The sequence below is a fragment of the Meles meles genome, chromosome X, assembly GCF_922984935.1.
Source record: "Meles meles chromosome X, mMelMel3.1 paternal haplotype, whole genome shotgun sequence".
Lineage (NCBI taxonomy): Eukaryota > Metazoa > Chordata > Mammalia > Carnivora > Mustelidae > Meles > Meles meles.
Window position 1 is genome coordinate 24,341,194 of NC_060087.1, and position 17,816 is coordinate 24,359,009.

Sequence of the window (17,816 nt, forward strand, 5' to 3'; positions counted from 1 at the left end):
AACAGTAACAACAGCAGCTTTCATTTATTGACTTTGTTGTATGTACCAGTGCTCTTCTAGGTACTATGCTATATACTGTAATAATACCTATTTTTCAAATGAAGAAACTAGTCACAGAGAGGTTATTTGCCCAAATTGACATGGCTAATAGATGGTGAAAGTAGGATAAGAACCTAGACTGCTCAAAACCACTGTAATATACTCATTCTCTTTAAGGTGTATAGTGGTTTACATGAAGTTACATGGTGATGGTATTAACAGGACACAGGCAGATAATTTCAGGTCCATCCATCCATAATTTGAAGCTACTGGAAATTAAGTTATTGATATGATGAGCCATCATGTGACAATAAGAATGTACATAAGAACATCACTATATTTATATATAGTTGGTATTGGGATTTGTGGGTAAGGATTTTAATTATGCAACAAGTATAGCAAAGTTTGGATGTTTATGAGTAGATACCTTTGATCTTTCAAGAAAAGGTATAATAAATGATTTCAGAGAGGTTTATAAAGATTATTGTAGGTTGATCGAAATGTTGAATCTGTGATATGCTATATATTTATTTCCCTAATATACAGCATTTCAAGAGGCTCAATTAAAGATCTGGACATTACCAAACTGATGCTTTCCAAATCAATTTAGTTTTAAGAAATAAAATTGTGGGGGCGCCTGGGTGGCTCAGTGGGTTAAAGCCTCTGCCTTTCGCTCAGGTCATGATCCCAGGGTCCTGGGATCTAGCCCCGCATCGAGCTCTCTGCTTGGCAGGGAGCCTGCTTCCTCCTCTCTCTCTCTCTGTGCCTGCCTCTCTCCCTACTTGTGATCTCTATCTGTCAAATAAATAAATAAAATCTTAAAAAAAAAAGAAATAAAATTGTGGACTAGCTTGTGTGCAAAAATAGAAACAAAATGACTGATGGAGTAGTATTTTGAACAAGAGTAAAGTAATAAGATAGTTAAGCTGGAAGGTCCTACAGTGTATAGTTGAATCCTGGAGTTTCTTGGGTAATGCTGATTAAACTCACCCTGAGAGAGAAACTGATTCTCATGGCTAACCTGAAGGCTGAAGATACCAACTTGAAGATTTCCTGCTGCTTTAGTTAGGGTAGTGGCTGGGAAATGGAATTCGGGTTTTAGGAATCTGACTCAGGCTTGCACTGTAATGTGGCAGTTCGTCAGATGTGTTTGATGAGTTGGTTTTTCAGGCTAGGTTTCATTTATGTCTTTATGTGAACTCAAGGCCCTTGGTTAGAAAACTGAAACAGGCTATCGTCATTTAAAGGAGCTAGAGTTAAAACAGCTTATTCACAGTGTTTAGTTTAAAAATTCACTGACTTTCTGACTAAAATGATGATGGTATCACTTTACTTAAAGTGAATAGATAGTGATTTTTGTCTTCTGAATTAAAATGTGTCTTAACAGACTTTTATTAACGCAAATGAATTAATCATTTAGAAATATTCAGAGGTAAAAAAATATTCAGAGGTATCTGCTGCAGTAGGAGAGCAAAATATGTGACTGTCAAACTACATTTCAGCTTCCTCATTTTAATAAAGTCATAGCAATTAAAAGTTGAATATAATCAGTCCTCAACTGTCTTGGAAAGAAACTTGTGCTGTCATGGATTGACAATATATTTGAACTGTGTTCTGACTTGCTACTTTTTGAAATTCAGTCTTTTACCTCTAATATCTCAGTCTTATACAAAAATAAAAGAGGGGTGATTTTCCAAGAAATATAGAGTTTCATTTTAGTTAATTTCAAATGAAATTTATCTCCCTTTTGAAATCTAAACACCAGGCTAATTTCCCTTCTAGTATCCCTCTGAGAGCCTTGTAAAAGGAAGAAATGATGTATCTTTCTGTAGCTTTCAGAGACAGCGTACTTATTTTCAATAGAGATAGAGTCTTAAAATTCTCTTGAAGTATCTTTTAGAGATTTTTGAAAGAGAATTATAAATTTATAATTAAATCTTTACAGACATAGAAATTTATTATTTCTTTTTGAGGGAAAGAATTATACAGAATAAAATCATATTCTATTGTAACATGGAACATGTGAAGTGTGTAAACCTGGCGATTCACAGACCTGTACCCCTGGGGATAAAAATACATTATATGTTTATAAAAAATAAGAAATAAAAAAATAAAATAAAAAATGTCAGTGTTTGGTAATTTATATTAAATATAAATTGTTAGTGAAATAGTCTTTTTGAAGGGATTGTTTCTACTTACTTAAATGCAGTTAAGTACACTAAAGAGAAATTGAAAAGGTTTAAGTGATCTTAAGATTTTAAAACAACTTGTGGGCCCTATGGAGACATAATTTTGGCATTACCCAGTTTGGATTTTGCTTAGCCACCACACATATAGGAAAACATAATACAGATTCTGTTCACATTCTTTACTCTTGTGATACCCATTGCCCCAGTTGTGTGCATGATCAAGAGTTGAATAAAAATCTTAACATATTGCTATATATTTTTTAAATGTATGTTTTTCTTTTTTATCTTTGCTTTAGGGAACAACCTTTAAAAGCTGGAAGATGAAAGCTCCGATTCCACACTTGATTCTCTTATATGCTACTTTTACTCAGAGTTTGAAGGTTGTGACCAAAAGAGGCTCTGGTAAGCAGTGTATCTTCCTTTATTCTCCTTTTATGGTTTGAAGTGATGGTGCTACATTCACACATGTGCCATTTGTGAAGAGATTGATAATTAATGAGGGCCCATGTTGTGGAAGTATTGCAGACATATTTTTAAATGAATGGAGCTTATTCACAGGGAATTAGAAAGATGAGAATAGGTTGAAAAAATGTAGCTTATATAATCAATTACTATGAAGGGATTCAAAACCAAAAGCTTGTACTTTTATTTATTTTATAATATGATTTTCAATATTCATTTATGAAGAGTGTAATTTTAACTTTTGCATGGAAATTTTGTGACTTATTTTCATGTTAACTTTACTGTTAACATTTCAATATCAGCTACGCTTTGGGCAGATTCTTTTTAGGGTTGTACTTCAGCTGATTTGCTAGATTATTTTGCAGGTATTTAAAGAAAGCACCAGAGTTATTAAATAAAATGTCATAGGGGAAACATCCTAACGTGTTAGTAGAAAAGTACAGAGGTAAAGTAGAATGGTAATAGGAAAGGAGCTGCTAAACAGAATAACATTGAAATGTATGGAAAACTTTGTGTTATAAGACATCTTGGTTTTCAGTTGACTGTTGATACTTAGAGTGAGTGAAGTGTATGAGGCTATTGAATAAATACTGTTACCAGTATGAAGTTTCATTTTGTGTAATAAGTGATTGACAAGTGACTTGCCACACTCACATTTTATGTGGGGTTACAGAATTTTGAAGCTATAAGTTTTTTACTATAATGGAGGAAGAAATGTGTTTAGTTGCTAGAACTAGAATGTGTTGTATGTTAGTTCTAGAGAGACAGTGGGAAAAAGAAGAGTTAATGTGTAAGAGGCTGCAAGGTGTTATGATTAGTAAGAATTGGATAAACAAAAGTATCTTGGGAATTCAGAAAGGAGAAGGAATGAAATGGCCTACCTAGATGGGGCTACAGCATCCATTTTCAGACCCTTAGATTAAGAGGCTCCAAACTCATATTGATTATCTTATGAAAAAGTCCACATGCAAGGGAAGTAAAGAACAAGTCTGCTCTCATGAGCCCTCCTCCTCCCTTGGATGAAAGTCTGGGGAGGAATTGAGGGATATTTGTGCATATATGGACAAGGGGATGATGTAGGATTGAGAATAAAAGGAATTTTACTGAGCCTCTTGGCTCTAGAACTTTTTGGTTATTGTACAGCTGTTGTATCTGCCATTGATGTGGTTGAAGACAATGTGAAAAATAGTGTTTCTATGTTGACACATTATTTCATATGTTCCTCCTGGTGGATTTTTTTAAATAGAGAAAGTCCTAGAGCAAGATTATGTTGTGGTGACTTTCGTAATTCCAGTGGGTTACTGGCAAATACCAGATATTTTTATTTCTTTTTCTGCCAATTGTACAGAAAGTTGAGCATATCTATGGGAGTTACAGTAGATACACGAGAGAGCAGGTAGTGAAGGAAGCTGGTAATTTCTACAACAGTGCTATTTTCTCCAATGGCAATTTACATTAAAATCACTTAACATGGATATTTGAGATACTGGCCACATAGAAGGGAAACACTTAACTGTCTAAGTTTTAAAACAAAATGAAACTATTAAAACAGAAATATTAAATGAATCTTTAAAAAACTTAATTTTTTCTGGTTATGACACTTGGTTACATAAAAATTTTTTAGTTCTTTTTGTGTATGTCAGATTTAAGATTAGTATATTAAAGTGCAAATGTGACTTTTTTTCTACCATCAAATAGTGGTGACAAGTCTATTCTATATAAATTGTAATTTGGGGGAAGAACTTCTATTAAATTGGGATTTACTTTGTTTGAGTAGCAAGGGAGCAGTGCTAGAAATTTGGGACAGTTAGAAAATTCATAACTCCTTCTGCTCCAGAGACCTGAGAAAACTCAATGAGCTGTCTCAAAATCAATTTTTTATTTTAATGATAGAATTATTTTAAGAGAGTGGTAATAAAATGCTGCTCTACGTTTGGCAGAAGTTCTAAGACTTCGTTCTCCTCTATTAACAAATATAGTTGCCACATAGCCACTTAATATCTCCCAAGCCAAATGTATTTTCTGTATCATAATGTAAAAATGATAAATGAGGCAGATACTGAGATTAAGTGGCAGGTTTGATTTATTTTTCTGTGTAATGTGAATTAAGATAGCTTCTCCCACTATGTGTGTTAAGACCCAACTGGATAAAAGTCTGTTTGTATGATTTTTGAATACTAAGCATGCAGTTTAGGAATAAATAATATTACTTTACCCATATACTTTCATAGCTTACACTCATTTCATCTGATGCCTGTTACCATGTCACCTTTGTCAAGAGAAACAGATATGTAGCTTACTAAAGAGCATCATTACTGATATCCATAGATCAAGTAGAAGAGGAGTGCAATTGGCATCTTCTCCTTAAAAGATTAATGGCTCAGTCTTCATGCCTAGTCCAACCTATGAAACCAGAGTCACCAAGGCCGGGGAATAAAAATCAATTTTTGATGTTTGATTTCACATACTAACCAAGAGGGCTACTTATCCTTGTTCTTTCTTCTTATCATTTAATTTTTTTTAATTTTTAATTTAACATATCTTTTTGAAAATACAGTAAACATCATTTAAAACCCAATGTTTTTCATGTGTCTTTTGCTAAAATACTATTTTTAATTCACTGTGACTACTAGAAAACCAGAACTAGATATTTTAATAACTAAGGGCATACTAAATATGATTATAGTACACATTAGTAATGCTGAATTTTTTATGTCACATTACTTGTTTATAACATTGATTTTAAATAAACACATATGGTCATTCCATAAAAATGTAGAAATAGGTATTTGTTTCTTGCTCACAGAAGTAATTTGAAAGCAACAGGAACTCTTTTTTTTTTTAATTTTTTTTTCCATTTTATTTATTTTTTTCAGCGTAACAGTATTCATTCTTTTTGCACAACACCCAGTGCTCCATGCAAAACGTGCCCTCCCCATTACCCACCACCGCAACAGGAACTCTTCATAAACAGGCTGGAGATGTAATATTTTTATCACATTGCCTTGCACCCCATTGCTATGAATTTAAGGAACAAATTAAATATAATGAAGTTATGTCATCATAACATTCTTGATTGAAATATTAAAAATTGAGTTTTATGACATTTTGGTTTAAATATTACTTTGGGGTATATATATATATATATATATATATATATATGATTATAACAAGCAAGGATTGAATCTAGTGTCTCAGGTCATGTTTTAAAGTTTTGCCTACATTTAGAATGAAGGAGTAGATCTTTAGCCTTTGTACCCAATAGATTTTCTTTTGGAACAATTTTCTACCTTGTTTTTAGTTTTTATAAGCAGCACTTGAAGAAAGAGGCAAGGATTATCAGTAATACCCCTTCTCCTCTAGTTTTTGAGGCACTGTAGCAATTTAGTAAATAAATATTTGAGTTGCTGTCATTTGTCGAATTCTGTACAAAAACCACATGTAAAGCAAATGCTTGCTTAGAAAGTCTGTATCTCCACCAGTCCAGTAAGGTTAGCTTAATGTTCTCATTAGTATGTGTGAGTGGGGGGTGAGTGAGTGTGTGTGTGTGTGTGTGTGTGTGTGTGTCTGTCTCTCCTTCTCTCTTCCCTTTTTCTTCCCTTTTCTCATTTCTTCCTTTCCTTCTCTTTGTTGCCTCCTCTTTGCTTTCTCCTCTTTTTCTCTCCTCCTTCCACCCGTTTGTCCTTTTTTTAATTAGTGTATTTGTCTGCAAACAAAAGAACCTATTTTGAATATTCCCACTGTGTATTTGTAGAACTTCTTTTTAACTACAAAAATACTGTTATTACTTTGTTTGAAGGGTTAAAGTCCATGAAATACTATGTCTTCAAAAGGTTATTTCAAGAGTGTAGCATGGACTCTGTTCAAAATGGCTATTACATATTTTTTATTTTGTGTGACTAAGAGAATTTAGAATATGATTCAGAAGCAGGGGCATAATATAAACTGTTAAAAGACTGTTATGTACAAAGTATGGGTATAGTACTTGCCTGCAAACAAAAGAACCTATTTTGAATATTCCCACTGTGTATTTGTAGAACTTCTTTTTAACTACAAAAATATTCTTATTACTTTGCTTGAAGGTTTAAAGTCCATGAAATACTATGTCTTCATAGTATTTTTGGGGAATTAAAGTATGAGTGGTGATTTGGCCCAAGAGTTTCTGTTGTGGAATATAAATTGAAGCCAGAGGGACCTGGATATAGAGGGGAACAGAAAGGGATCCAGACCTTTTTTGTTTTGTTTTGTTTTGTTTCTCTTTGCTCTCATAATCATCTATAAAGCGTAAGATGATGAGTGCAAGTGCCATGATGTATATATGCTTATAACCTCCACAGTGTCAATATATGTGTTTTAGAGTCTGGAGTCATAAAACGTCTTCATGCAATGATGATTACATGAATGTATGAATGAGTGACTTAAAAGTTCAGGTTGGGTTACATCAGTGAGGATGCTACAAGTGTTGGAAAAATAAAGGTAAAATAGGCATTTAGGAAAAACTTTTTTTTTCTTAAATAGAAATTAGTATAATGTATAATATGAGACTGTTGAAGCAAAAGATATAAACTCAGAATAAGCAGTATCTAAGATATGCTAAGAGTTTATATGAAGACATGAACCTTTGCAAATCATGAGTATCTTCATGAGCTTGAAGTGCAGTTCAAAATCTTCTAGAAGGCAAGGAAAATGATTCTTTAAATATTATTGCATTGGAATTTTACTATATTTAGTGCTATTTCAAAGAAGTATTGTCATTATGCAGGCATTTCGGTTTTAATGGTATTGCTCAATATAGATCAGTGGGTAAAGGATGTAGTGTAGTTCATGATTACTGACATATTAAATAAGCAGCTGACTTCAGTATAGGAAAAAAAAGTATTCACAATTATTTAGAGCATATGGAGAATAGTAGGTGGCTATAGTACTACAAACCAAAGAGTATATTTTATTCTAGAAGGTATTTAGGTTGTGTAAAAGCTACTAAAACCAGTCAGCTATTAGAGAGTAAAAGGTTTGCCACAGGAAGTTTATCTTCTCTTTATTCTAGAACTCGACAGTAGACACCTGTTTATGTAAAATGATTTAGATTCAGTTCTTTCTGACAGCAAAAGGAAGTCGTCTCTCAAGAAATTTTCATTGACTTGTAACTCTAAGCCCAAATGATTTATACAAGATAATGTTAGTTAAACCACCAAAGATACAATTTAGGTTCTGATCTTTGTTATTTCTGGATCTCCATTTTTTTAAAGAGAAATAAATTTTGCTACTGTGTAAAGAAATTGAGATTTAACTGAATAAGAGTGAGAAAGTTTGGTGGGTGTTTGCATCTCATGCCAATGTGATTTATGAGTATCAGCCTCGTGAGCATTCCAGAAAGTCAGTGAGCTTAATCCACATGATTAAGAAACAACCTAGTCCCCCAGCATCTGCCTTTTATTAAGGTATTATGTGTTTATTCCCAGTTTGCCAAATACGTAAAAAAAGTATGAAGTGTTTATCCCGTTTTTCCTTTGGGATAGCTTATAAGAGCAAATTTCTGAAGCTTTGTTTCTTTACTTTTTGAAAAAAAATTTTTTTTCTTTTGAATATTTTGAATATTTTGAAGAAAATATATTTTTTCTTTGAAAAAATTCCCCTCTTCTGTGTAGCTTGTTTTTAAAATAAATCTTGAAATTAGATCTAGAATAATTTTAGTATTCTTTTGAAATTATATCTTGAATTAGACAAAGTCTAATGAACAAATGGAACAACCCTGACAAAATTATCCAGTATATTTTTTAAATAATCATCTGATATATGTAAAAATTTCACCATAAACTTGTTCACCTTTAGTTTTCAGTACAATTTTATATAGAGTTGGTGTAGATTAATGTCATTTGTGGAGATTGATGCCTGCTTCATCATGAATTTACATGCAGAAGATAAAAGTCCATGTGGATGAGTCTTGCAAGTTGAAAAGGATTTAAATGGAAGAAGAATACTCCAAGTTAAAAAATATATCAGTGTGGTACTGTATCAAAGGAATAATAAAATATATATCCTTCTACATATGTAAAGGGATAAATGAGGAGTAGGGGCAGAAGTGAGGAGCCAGTCATGATGAACATTTTAAGTCACATTAAGAAATTGATGTTCATTCTAGAGATAACACAGAAGTGACCACTGGTGGGCCAGCAGATGAGCCCCTGATCCATGATGAGTCTACTGTAGGCTTGAAGATGATCCAGGAAGTGTCTTGGAAATTAGGGACACTTTTGTGTTAGTATCCTATTGCTGCTTTCACAAATAAGCAAAAAATTCAGTGGTTTAAAGCAACATAAATTTATCATCTTATGATTGTGGAGATCAGATGTCTGAAATAGGTTGGTAGGACTGTGTTCTTTGTGCAGCCTCTAGAAAATCTGTTTCAGGTCGTTTTCGTGCTTCCATTGGCTGCCTACATTTTAAGGCTTATGGTCTCCCATCACTGCAACTTCTGCTTATGATACACATCTCTTTCTCTGGCTCTGACTTTCCCTGCCTTCTTCTTTCCCTTTTAAGGGACCTTGTGATTACACTGGAATTGCATAGGTAATCCAGAAAAATCTCTCCATCCCTAGATCTTTAATTTAATCAGATCCACAAAGTCCCTTTTGCCATGTCATGTAACAAAGTCATGTGTTTCAGGAATTATGATGTAGACATATTTGGGGAGGTGAGTGCGGTATTCGGTCTACCATTACTGATAATTACCTCAGTTAGTCAAACAAATCTATTATTGCATTTGGACTAGAGATTAGAGAATAGGTGGTCAGTTAAAAACCAGATAGGAATGGGAGAAGTTGAAAATTTATTCCTGAAGGGGACCTTCAGGACCCTTATTCAGGACCCTTATTCCTGAAGGGGATCTCTTATCTATGAAAAAAAGAGAAGTAGTGGGGGACAGAAGGAGGAAAAAGGAAAAGAAAACAGGGAAGAGAAAAAAGGAGACAGGGAAGAAGGAAAAGAATCTAGTGACGTTTTGGGTCTTGATAACTTTTAAGTTTCATCTGTACCCTGCAAATGTGTTCTAAAAAATGTCCACCATTTTTTTGGTGATAATTTAAATGAGTCTGTTTCTTTCAATCAAAACTGCCTGACACAAAAATGATTTCCTGACTCAAAGTAACAACAGTGAGAACTTTAGAAGAGCAACTTTAAAGTTAGAATCCATTGAGTTTGATGATTAGATGGACGCTTGAAAAATAAGGGCAGAGAGTATAATTCTGTAATAGGATTAGATGTCATCAATCTTATTAAAAGTTTCCAAAGAACAGAAACTCAAAAGGACCACTTATTTAAATAAAACAGCAGGGGAGTCTTTCTGATTAAGATGAAGCCCAAAAAGTAGATTGAGCACAGAGTTTGAAGAGTTTCATATGCCTTGCCGTGGGATTTTGGCTTTTATTTTGTGTAACAAAAATTTTGGCTGAAATATTTAATTACTTTATAAATCCCTTTAGTAGTCTGTGAGGTTGGGCCTCAGATTTTTCAGACCTATGCACTGGGGTGTCTTCTATATACCATAAAGATGAAACTCCTTGATAAATATGCAGTAGTGCTACACAAATGTTCGTAGCAGCCCATCAGTAAAGCTGCCTTTACAGAAAAGAAAAGACACACACAGAGTCAAGCTATAAAGGGTCACATATGTCAGTGGCATGGTCAGATCTGTTTTTGAACAGATAAAACTCCTGGTAGGATAGACTGTATTGGGGTTCCAGTGTGATCAGTCAGGGATTCAATAAAAATCATACTGAGCTACACTCCATATGAGCCTGAAAAGCAGTCAGCTGGACTGAAACATGTTTCTAGAGAAACGTAAATGTGGACAAGTTAATGTTTGGTGAAAATAAGTTACATTGATTGTGTCACCAATTAGGAGGAGGGGCTTCCCCTTTCTCCCCCCGGGAGAGACAATGAAATGAGTTCAGTTTGGAGCATATGAGCTGTGGCAATCACTGAAAATATTGAGCTGATGGATTTCTGGGTCTGGAGTTATACTATTTCCTATGGCTACCATAACAAATTACCACAAGCTGGGGGACTTAAAACAATAGAAATATATTCTCTCACAGTTCTGGAACTAGAAGTTCAAAACCAAGGTGTCAGCAAGGCCACATTCCCTCTGAAGGCTCTTTAGGAGAATTCTTCCTTGTCTTTTCTAGCTTCTGGTGGCTTCAGGTATTCCTTGGTTTGTATCTGCATAGTTTCAGTCTTTCTGCCTGCATCTTTGCATGGCCTTCTCCTTTATATCTCTAATCTCCCTTTGCCTTTCTCTTATAAGGATACTTGTCATTAGATTTAGGGTCCACTTCAATAATTCAGGATGATCTTGATATCTGAAAGCTACTATCAGGTTTTAGTTGTGTTTGTGTGTGTATTATACATAATCAGTATATTATAAGTGTTGTTTGTTTTATATAGTTTGCTTAACTCTTAGGAGTTATTTTATTATTTTCTATTTAGGCAAAACAAGAGTAAAACTCTTGGTCGTCCATGATAATGAGACGTGTATGTAGAAAGGATAACATTTCTCCAACCAAAAATTCTTTTACCTAAATTTGAAATGTTTGCTTAGACTAATCTCCTGAAAGTAGGGTAATACTGATTCAATTTTCATTCTCTTATTTTACATGAACAAATAGGAAGGCTTGCTTACAAGGATATTGAAATGTGTCATGGTTATTAGTTTTTGACGTAGTGTTCAGTGTTCATTGCCTAAGTATAACACCCAGTGTTCATCACATCATGTGCCCTCCTTAATACTCATCACCTGGTTACCCCCTTACCCCACCCCTTCCCCTCTGAAACCTTGAGATTGTTTTCTAGGTTCCATAGTCTCTCATGGTTTTCCTCCCTCTCTGATTTCTCCCCCTTTGGATTTCCCTACCTTCCCTTATGGTCCTCCATGCTATTGCTTATGTTCGACATATGAATGAAATGATATGATAATTGTCTTTCTCTGCTTGACTTACTGTAGAGGTGGATAACTGAACATAATAAAAAACTGAAAAAATAAGAAAATCAGTATTGAAAAATTATCTCAAGATAATTCATATTATGAATTATCTCAGGATATTCATATAATGAATAAGGGATCATTGTATGAATAACAAATAAAAATAAAAATAAGAATAACAAATAAATGTGTCATGTTTAATCCTCATGTTGACTATCATAAATTGGCAGCCATTTCTACAGATAACTGATAGTGAAATGTCAACTTTTTTCTACATTGATGAACACTGAAAACACATGCTTTGAGTTTTTCCAGAAGTAGTTTTTTTGTATTTTTTTATTATGTTCAGTTAGCCAGCATATAGTACATCATAAGTTTTTGTTGTAGTATTCAATGACTCTTTAGTTGCGGACAACACCCAGTGCTCATCCCAATGTGTGTCCTCCTTAATAGTTTAGATTGTTTTGGCAAGTATTACAAGACTTACAGAAGTGGAAATTAAGAAATTAGGATTTCAATCCCATTATGTTGATTGGGACAAGTCCCTGAACCTTTCAGACCTCAGTTTCCATTTTCATAAATGAAAAGTTTTGAGTTACATCATCATCACTAGAAACTGAAGTTTATTATTTTGTTCATTTCACAAGCATTTATTGAACACCTTCAGTACATACGCAGTATATGAAATGATACCTTTTCTTCTGTAACATATTGCACTTATTTACAAATTGATCAAACAGATTTAGATGATCAGAGTTTATAGTCAGAATACTCCGTGGCTATATTTAACTTGATGCTACACAGTTTGTCTTAACAGTGCAGGGTGGAGGATATCAGTTTAAAAGAAAGGCTCAATTAAGAAAAAAAATTGTTGTTAGTTTAAAAAGCACATGGTACATAGTTACAATGCTTAAATAGAGATAAGGTATTTTCTTTGCTGGTAGTGATATATCTAAGTGAAATTAGGCTTGGCGGTTCATAGTACTAAACTGTATTTTAGCCTATTTTGGCTTATTTATGGCAGATTTCCTTCTGTAGAATTGTAGTTTCTTGAAATATCTAAAGTGCTGCCTTGCATGGAAAATGTTGCCTTAAGGCAATGACAATGGATAACTTTGCCTAGTTTTAAAATCCAAGGGTTATATATAAACATTTCTTTAAAGAGTGTCTGTCTGTAAGCTTTTTGTGGGTATCCTAAACACTATTTCAATTATCATTTATATTTTACTAATTATATAAAATGTGTCCCCGTTAATATTGCTACCTGGATTCAGTAAAGTTCTTTCACTGGCATTTTACTTTGATTACTAAAAGCATATTCCATTTAGTTTTTATTCATATAAGGAGTAATTATTTTCATCATTGATAAGAAAAGGTTTCCATACTCTAATTAATTCATTTTTTTCTTCAATGCATATTCACATCAGAAGAAAAGGACAATTTCAACTTGAAAAGAAGATTCTTCCAGTTTTTCCTATAAATATGTCCATAAAGTAATTGGCTGGACTCTCCAATGCCATCTGGTGGCTTTTCAGAGTTGGTGAAAATACAGGAATAAACAAAAAGGAAAAAATAAACATGGAAAGAAAACTTCTAATGAATTATTGTTCAGATGTTATTTTAATTGATTTTTAGTATTTACCAAGTCTTTATTTTACCCAATTATATTGCTGTAGGTTTGAAAAAAAGTGTATAGATTTCTGTTCTTTCTTGGGTATATTTTACAATAGAAATTTTCATTGAGTTTTTTTAAAGAGACAGAAAAAGTACTGTATTTTACCAATATATAATCATGTCATTGAGTAGCCCTGTATTATCAAGTTCAAGCTAAAAACAAAAGTGCATGCATATTATAAAGTATTTTAAAAATTCCTTCTTGTAATATGCCACTGCCATTAAGGTCTTGTCACTGTAATGATTTAGGCAATAAAAGGAGGAAAAAGTCAAAAAAGATTTTTCAGTTGTTCACTAATACAAATAAAAGCTGTGGTAGAAATACAGAAATGAAGAAAATGGGAGGATGGCTCTGTGCTAAACTGTTTAGATTTTCCTGATTTCCTAGAGGACTGGGCACAGAACATGAGGTGGAAGATCAAGCTAATAAATGTAAAGTGCGAGTTACCAGGCAAAGTTGTCTTGAAAAAGCAATTGCTCTTTTTAAATTAATTAATTAACTAATTAACTAATTTTTAATTATTTTTTATTACTTTCAGTTAGCCAGCATATAGTAAGTACACCATTAGTTTTTGATGTAGTTCAGTGATTCATTAGTTGTGTATAACACCCAGTGCTCATCACCACACATGCTCTCCTTAATACAATTAAGCAATGGTAAATACAAATAAAGCAATTGCTCTTATCTGCCTATTCTAGAAAAATGAAGTCCACATTGAAAGGAAATTCCAGGTTGGCCATGTCTCATATTTTATAAAAGGAAATTTTCCCAAGAGACTTAGTTGTTAACAAGTAACTTTGCAAACAGAAGGAATATATTACATATACACAAATACTAACATACAGTCTTTTTCACTCTTTTTGAAGTTTGAAGATAATCTCCATCTCTTTGCAGTTATGAGTACTTACATTTAATGTGTACAGCTGTATTCGTTTGTTAGTTTCTTTTATGCATATGACCTAATGTCACATGGAAGCTCCTTCATCTTCCCAATGGACAAAAGTAATAGGATCTGTATACAGTTCTTAACAAACATCTGTTGAATTCCTACTATAGTATGTGGACAATAACATTGACTGACATCAGTTATCCTGGCTATCAAAGAGGTTAAAATGTTTAGATATTTGACTGTAGAGATTTGACTTTTGGATTCGTTATTTTAAAAACTAAATGATAGGAAATTTTGGTAAAAGAAACAAGGTGAAAAGATTTATCCTTGTTGGGTTTGATCACTTCATTCTTTGTTTTCCATATCCATGAACTGTATTGTGAAAATTGTTTATACCATTTCCCCATAGCTTTGATTATTATTGTTTTAGAAACTGCTATGGACTGCTGATTTGGGTAGCTGCATATTTTTTTCTTTTTTCATTATCATATAATGTATTATTTATTTCAGAGGTCTGTGATTCATCAGTCTTACACAATTCACAGTAGCACATACCCTCACCATAGCACATACCCTCCCCAATAAGCTGCATGTTTTTTCACATTATAAAACCCATGTATCTATCATAATATTGGAATTGGTAATACTATAGGCACTGTTCTTTCAAATTTACTAGTCCATTCTAGTTATTCTTTCATATTTAGCAAATACTTTCACAGAGAGCACACTATAAACCAAAAATTGAACTAGATTCTTTGAGGGATTAAAAAGATGAACAAATAACCCTCTCTACACTGTTTCTGATGTTAAAAATCTTGCAAAAGAAATAAGTGATATGATATATACAAGTATAGTGTATCACTTCCTATTGCTCTTTTGAAAATTACCACAGATTTTGTGGCTTAAAACAATACAGATTTATTATCTTACAGTTCTGGAGGTCAGAAGTCCTAAAATCAAGGAGTCAGCAGGGCTGCATTCTTGCAGGAGCCTCCAGGGCGGAATCTCATTCCTTGCATGCTCCAGCTTCGAAAGGCCATCTGCATTCCTTGGCTTTTGTGGCTCCCTCAGATCCCATGACACATACTCTAAACTCTCTCTCTCTTTCACTTCTGCTTCCATTGTCACATCTCCTTCTCAGCTTCTCATGCTCCTGATTCTCTATCATAAGGATTCTTTTGATTACAGTTAGAGTCCACACAATTAATCTAGAAAAATCTCCCAATCTCAAGATCCTTAATTACATGGGCAGGATCACTTTTGCCATATAAGGTAACATAGTCACAGGTTATAGGAATTAGGATGTGGGAATCTTTGAAGGGACATTATGTCTATCACAGATGTACACTACAGTGGTTTTTACATGAGAGAGTTAATGTGGCTGGAATACATGTACAGCTGGACACAGCATGGATGAAAGGAGGGAGTGTGTCAGGAGGAAAGGTGGGAAAAGATAGGAGCCATATCACAAAGGGCTTTGTATGACATAGGAAAAATAGGAATATTATTTGGGAACAACGGAAGGAATTCAAGCAGGTGTGTAGCAGGAATAGTCTAACCAGGTAGATTGGAAAGAGCTCTGAGACCAGAGGGTGGGAAATGAAGCCAACAGTCCAGGCCAGGAAGTTATGAATTGAGGCAGTAGCGTTAAGGAACATGAAGATATGAATTTGATTGTTAGTGTAATAAAGAACTGATAAAACTTAGGGGCTGATTGTATAAGTGGAGAGAGGAAGAGGTAGAAGGTGATTCTAGTCACTTTCACTAGAGTTTTGTTGAGAATAATAGCTAATGTTGCATTTCTGGTCTGCATTCTTCCTGGAAAGATACACTTTCAGGATTCAATATGATCTATGTTTTGTGGTTTGGCTTTAGACCTGCCCACTGTACATCTGACATCAAAGTCTAGGTTTTGGAGCTAAATCCCTCTTTTTGTAGTAGATCTCTCATACAGAGCATCTTCCTAAAGTCAGTGTTTACTTCTTATAGTTGTTTCAAGTTTCTTCTGTCAAATGTTCTTGTAATGGAGGATTGTATCAATGAGTGAGTCTCCCTTTGCTCATTCCCAGTGAACTACCTCAAAAGAACATAGGAGTATTTTTTAAAGGTGTCAGGCTTTTTAACAAATACAGTATGACATATATGCATATGTTCATACATACCCACATACATACGTGTCTGTGTGTATGTATACATAATTAACTTCACAAAACACATTTATCAAGAAGCAACTATGTGCCAGGTGCTGAGAGTTCAGAAGTGATTAGGCTATGTGATTGCTGCATATTTTAACATCTGTCTTTTATTTACCCAACTAAATAGTACAGGCTCATTGAGTGTAAAAATATCATGTGTTTATGTATATGTCTTTTAGAATCACTGTGCTTGAAAGAGTCATTGCATAATTAGTGCTCAATACATATTTGTATTTGATTGCTGGATTTAAGCATGTTGATGAAGCTCATCACAACACTGTATTTTCCCATAGCAATTTCTGTGCATTTCATAACTCCTCCCCAATCCCAGAAGTTCCTTGAGGAATGATCTCTATATAGTTTAATTCATACTTTTTGCAAACCCTCACTCAAGGCCTTGCACAGAGCATTCTGAGACTAATTGTTATGTGAGCAAATGAATGAATTTAACTTACATAAAATAAATAGTTTGTTGGAGTTTACATTTCTCTGGAAAGGGAGAATTAAATTTTATCTTCAGCTGTCAGAGTGATCTGACCATCAGTGGTTATTGAATATACTTCCCTGCTGGAATTGTAATAACTGAAGCCAAAAGCACTGAGGCTATCCTAGGAAGTGGATCTTGAGGTTGCATTTTTTTCTTCTGCTCACAAGGGCAGCTTTTTAGTTATTTCATTATAATGGGAATTGCGCATCTTTTTCCTCCTTCTTATCCATGGAGGTTTTGCCACATGTTTACATATGTAGGTCATTCTATGCAGCAGGACTAGATGCACGAAATGAATCCTGCATGGAAGGAGGCCTGCTAGGAGTGGGGCATGAGCCAAAGCAGCTGCTCATTGCCTCCATGCCTCCTAAGACATATCACAGCAAACCCTAGGAATGCCGGTGAATAGAAGTGGCCTACAACATTGAGGGTGTTTTATTTTAATTCAGAACATGTGTTAGTCCAATTTGGCAACTTGCACATTCATTCTGCCACTCTGTAACTGACATGCAGCTCTGCAATGAACAGTGGTGACTTACTGTTTGTTTCAAAGGCATGTTTTTGCTTTGGGAGACGTGCTTAGTTTGTTTTGTTCAATTTTTAATGATACATGATTTTATTTTAAATTTCTTTTGAAACTGCTTTGTATCCTAGGGTTTCCGGCTTTCTGTGAATTGAGGGGAGGTTATTACCTTCTAAGTTTTCAATTAGGAACACAAAGCAAGTTTGGAAGCTCCGTTGGGATCTTGTAAACCCTCTCAAAGCATGTTCTGAATGAGACAATTTTTGTGCAACTAGCTCTAATTGTCTGAGATGAGACTATCTACAGAAGTTAATTGGAGAGAGTCTCATTCTTTAGCATGCATGGGGTTGATACAACAATCATTTTTCTTCTTTGGT

General features: G+C 34.0%; 1 protein-coding gene across 1 annotated transcript in view; it reads left to right on the forward strand.

Annotated features, from left to right (window-relative positions):
- The window catches only part of IL1RAPL1 (interleukin 1 receptor accessory protein like 1), a 1,490,530-nt gene that overhangs the window by 202,748 nt on the left and 1,269,966 nt on the right, over positions 1 to 17,816 (forward strand). Inside the window, exon 2 of the mRNA XM_045995419.1 lies at positions 2,525 to 2,630. Within this exon, the coding sequence (XP_045851375.1) occupies positions 2,549 to 2,630 (82 nt within the window). The 5' untranslated portion in view covers positions 2,525 to 2,548. The remainder of the gene's footprint in view (positions 1 to 2,524; positions 2,631 to 17,816) is intronic.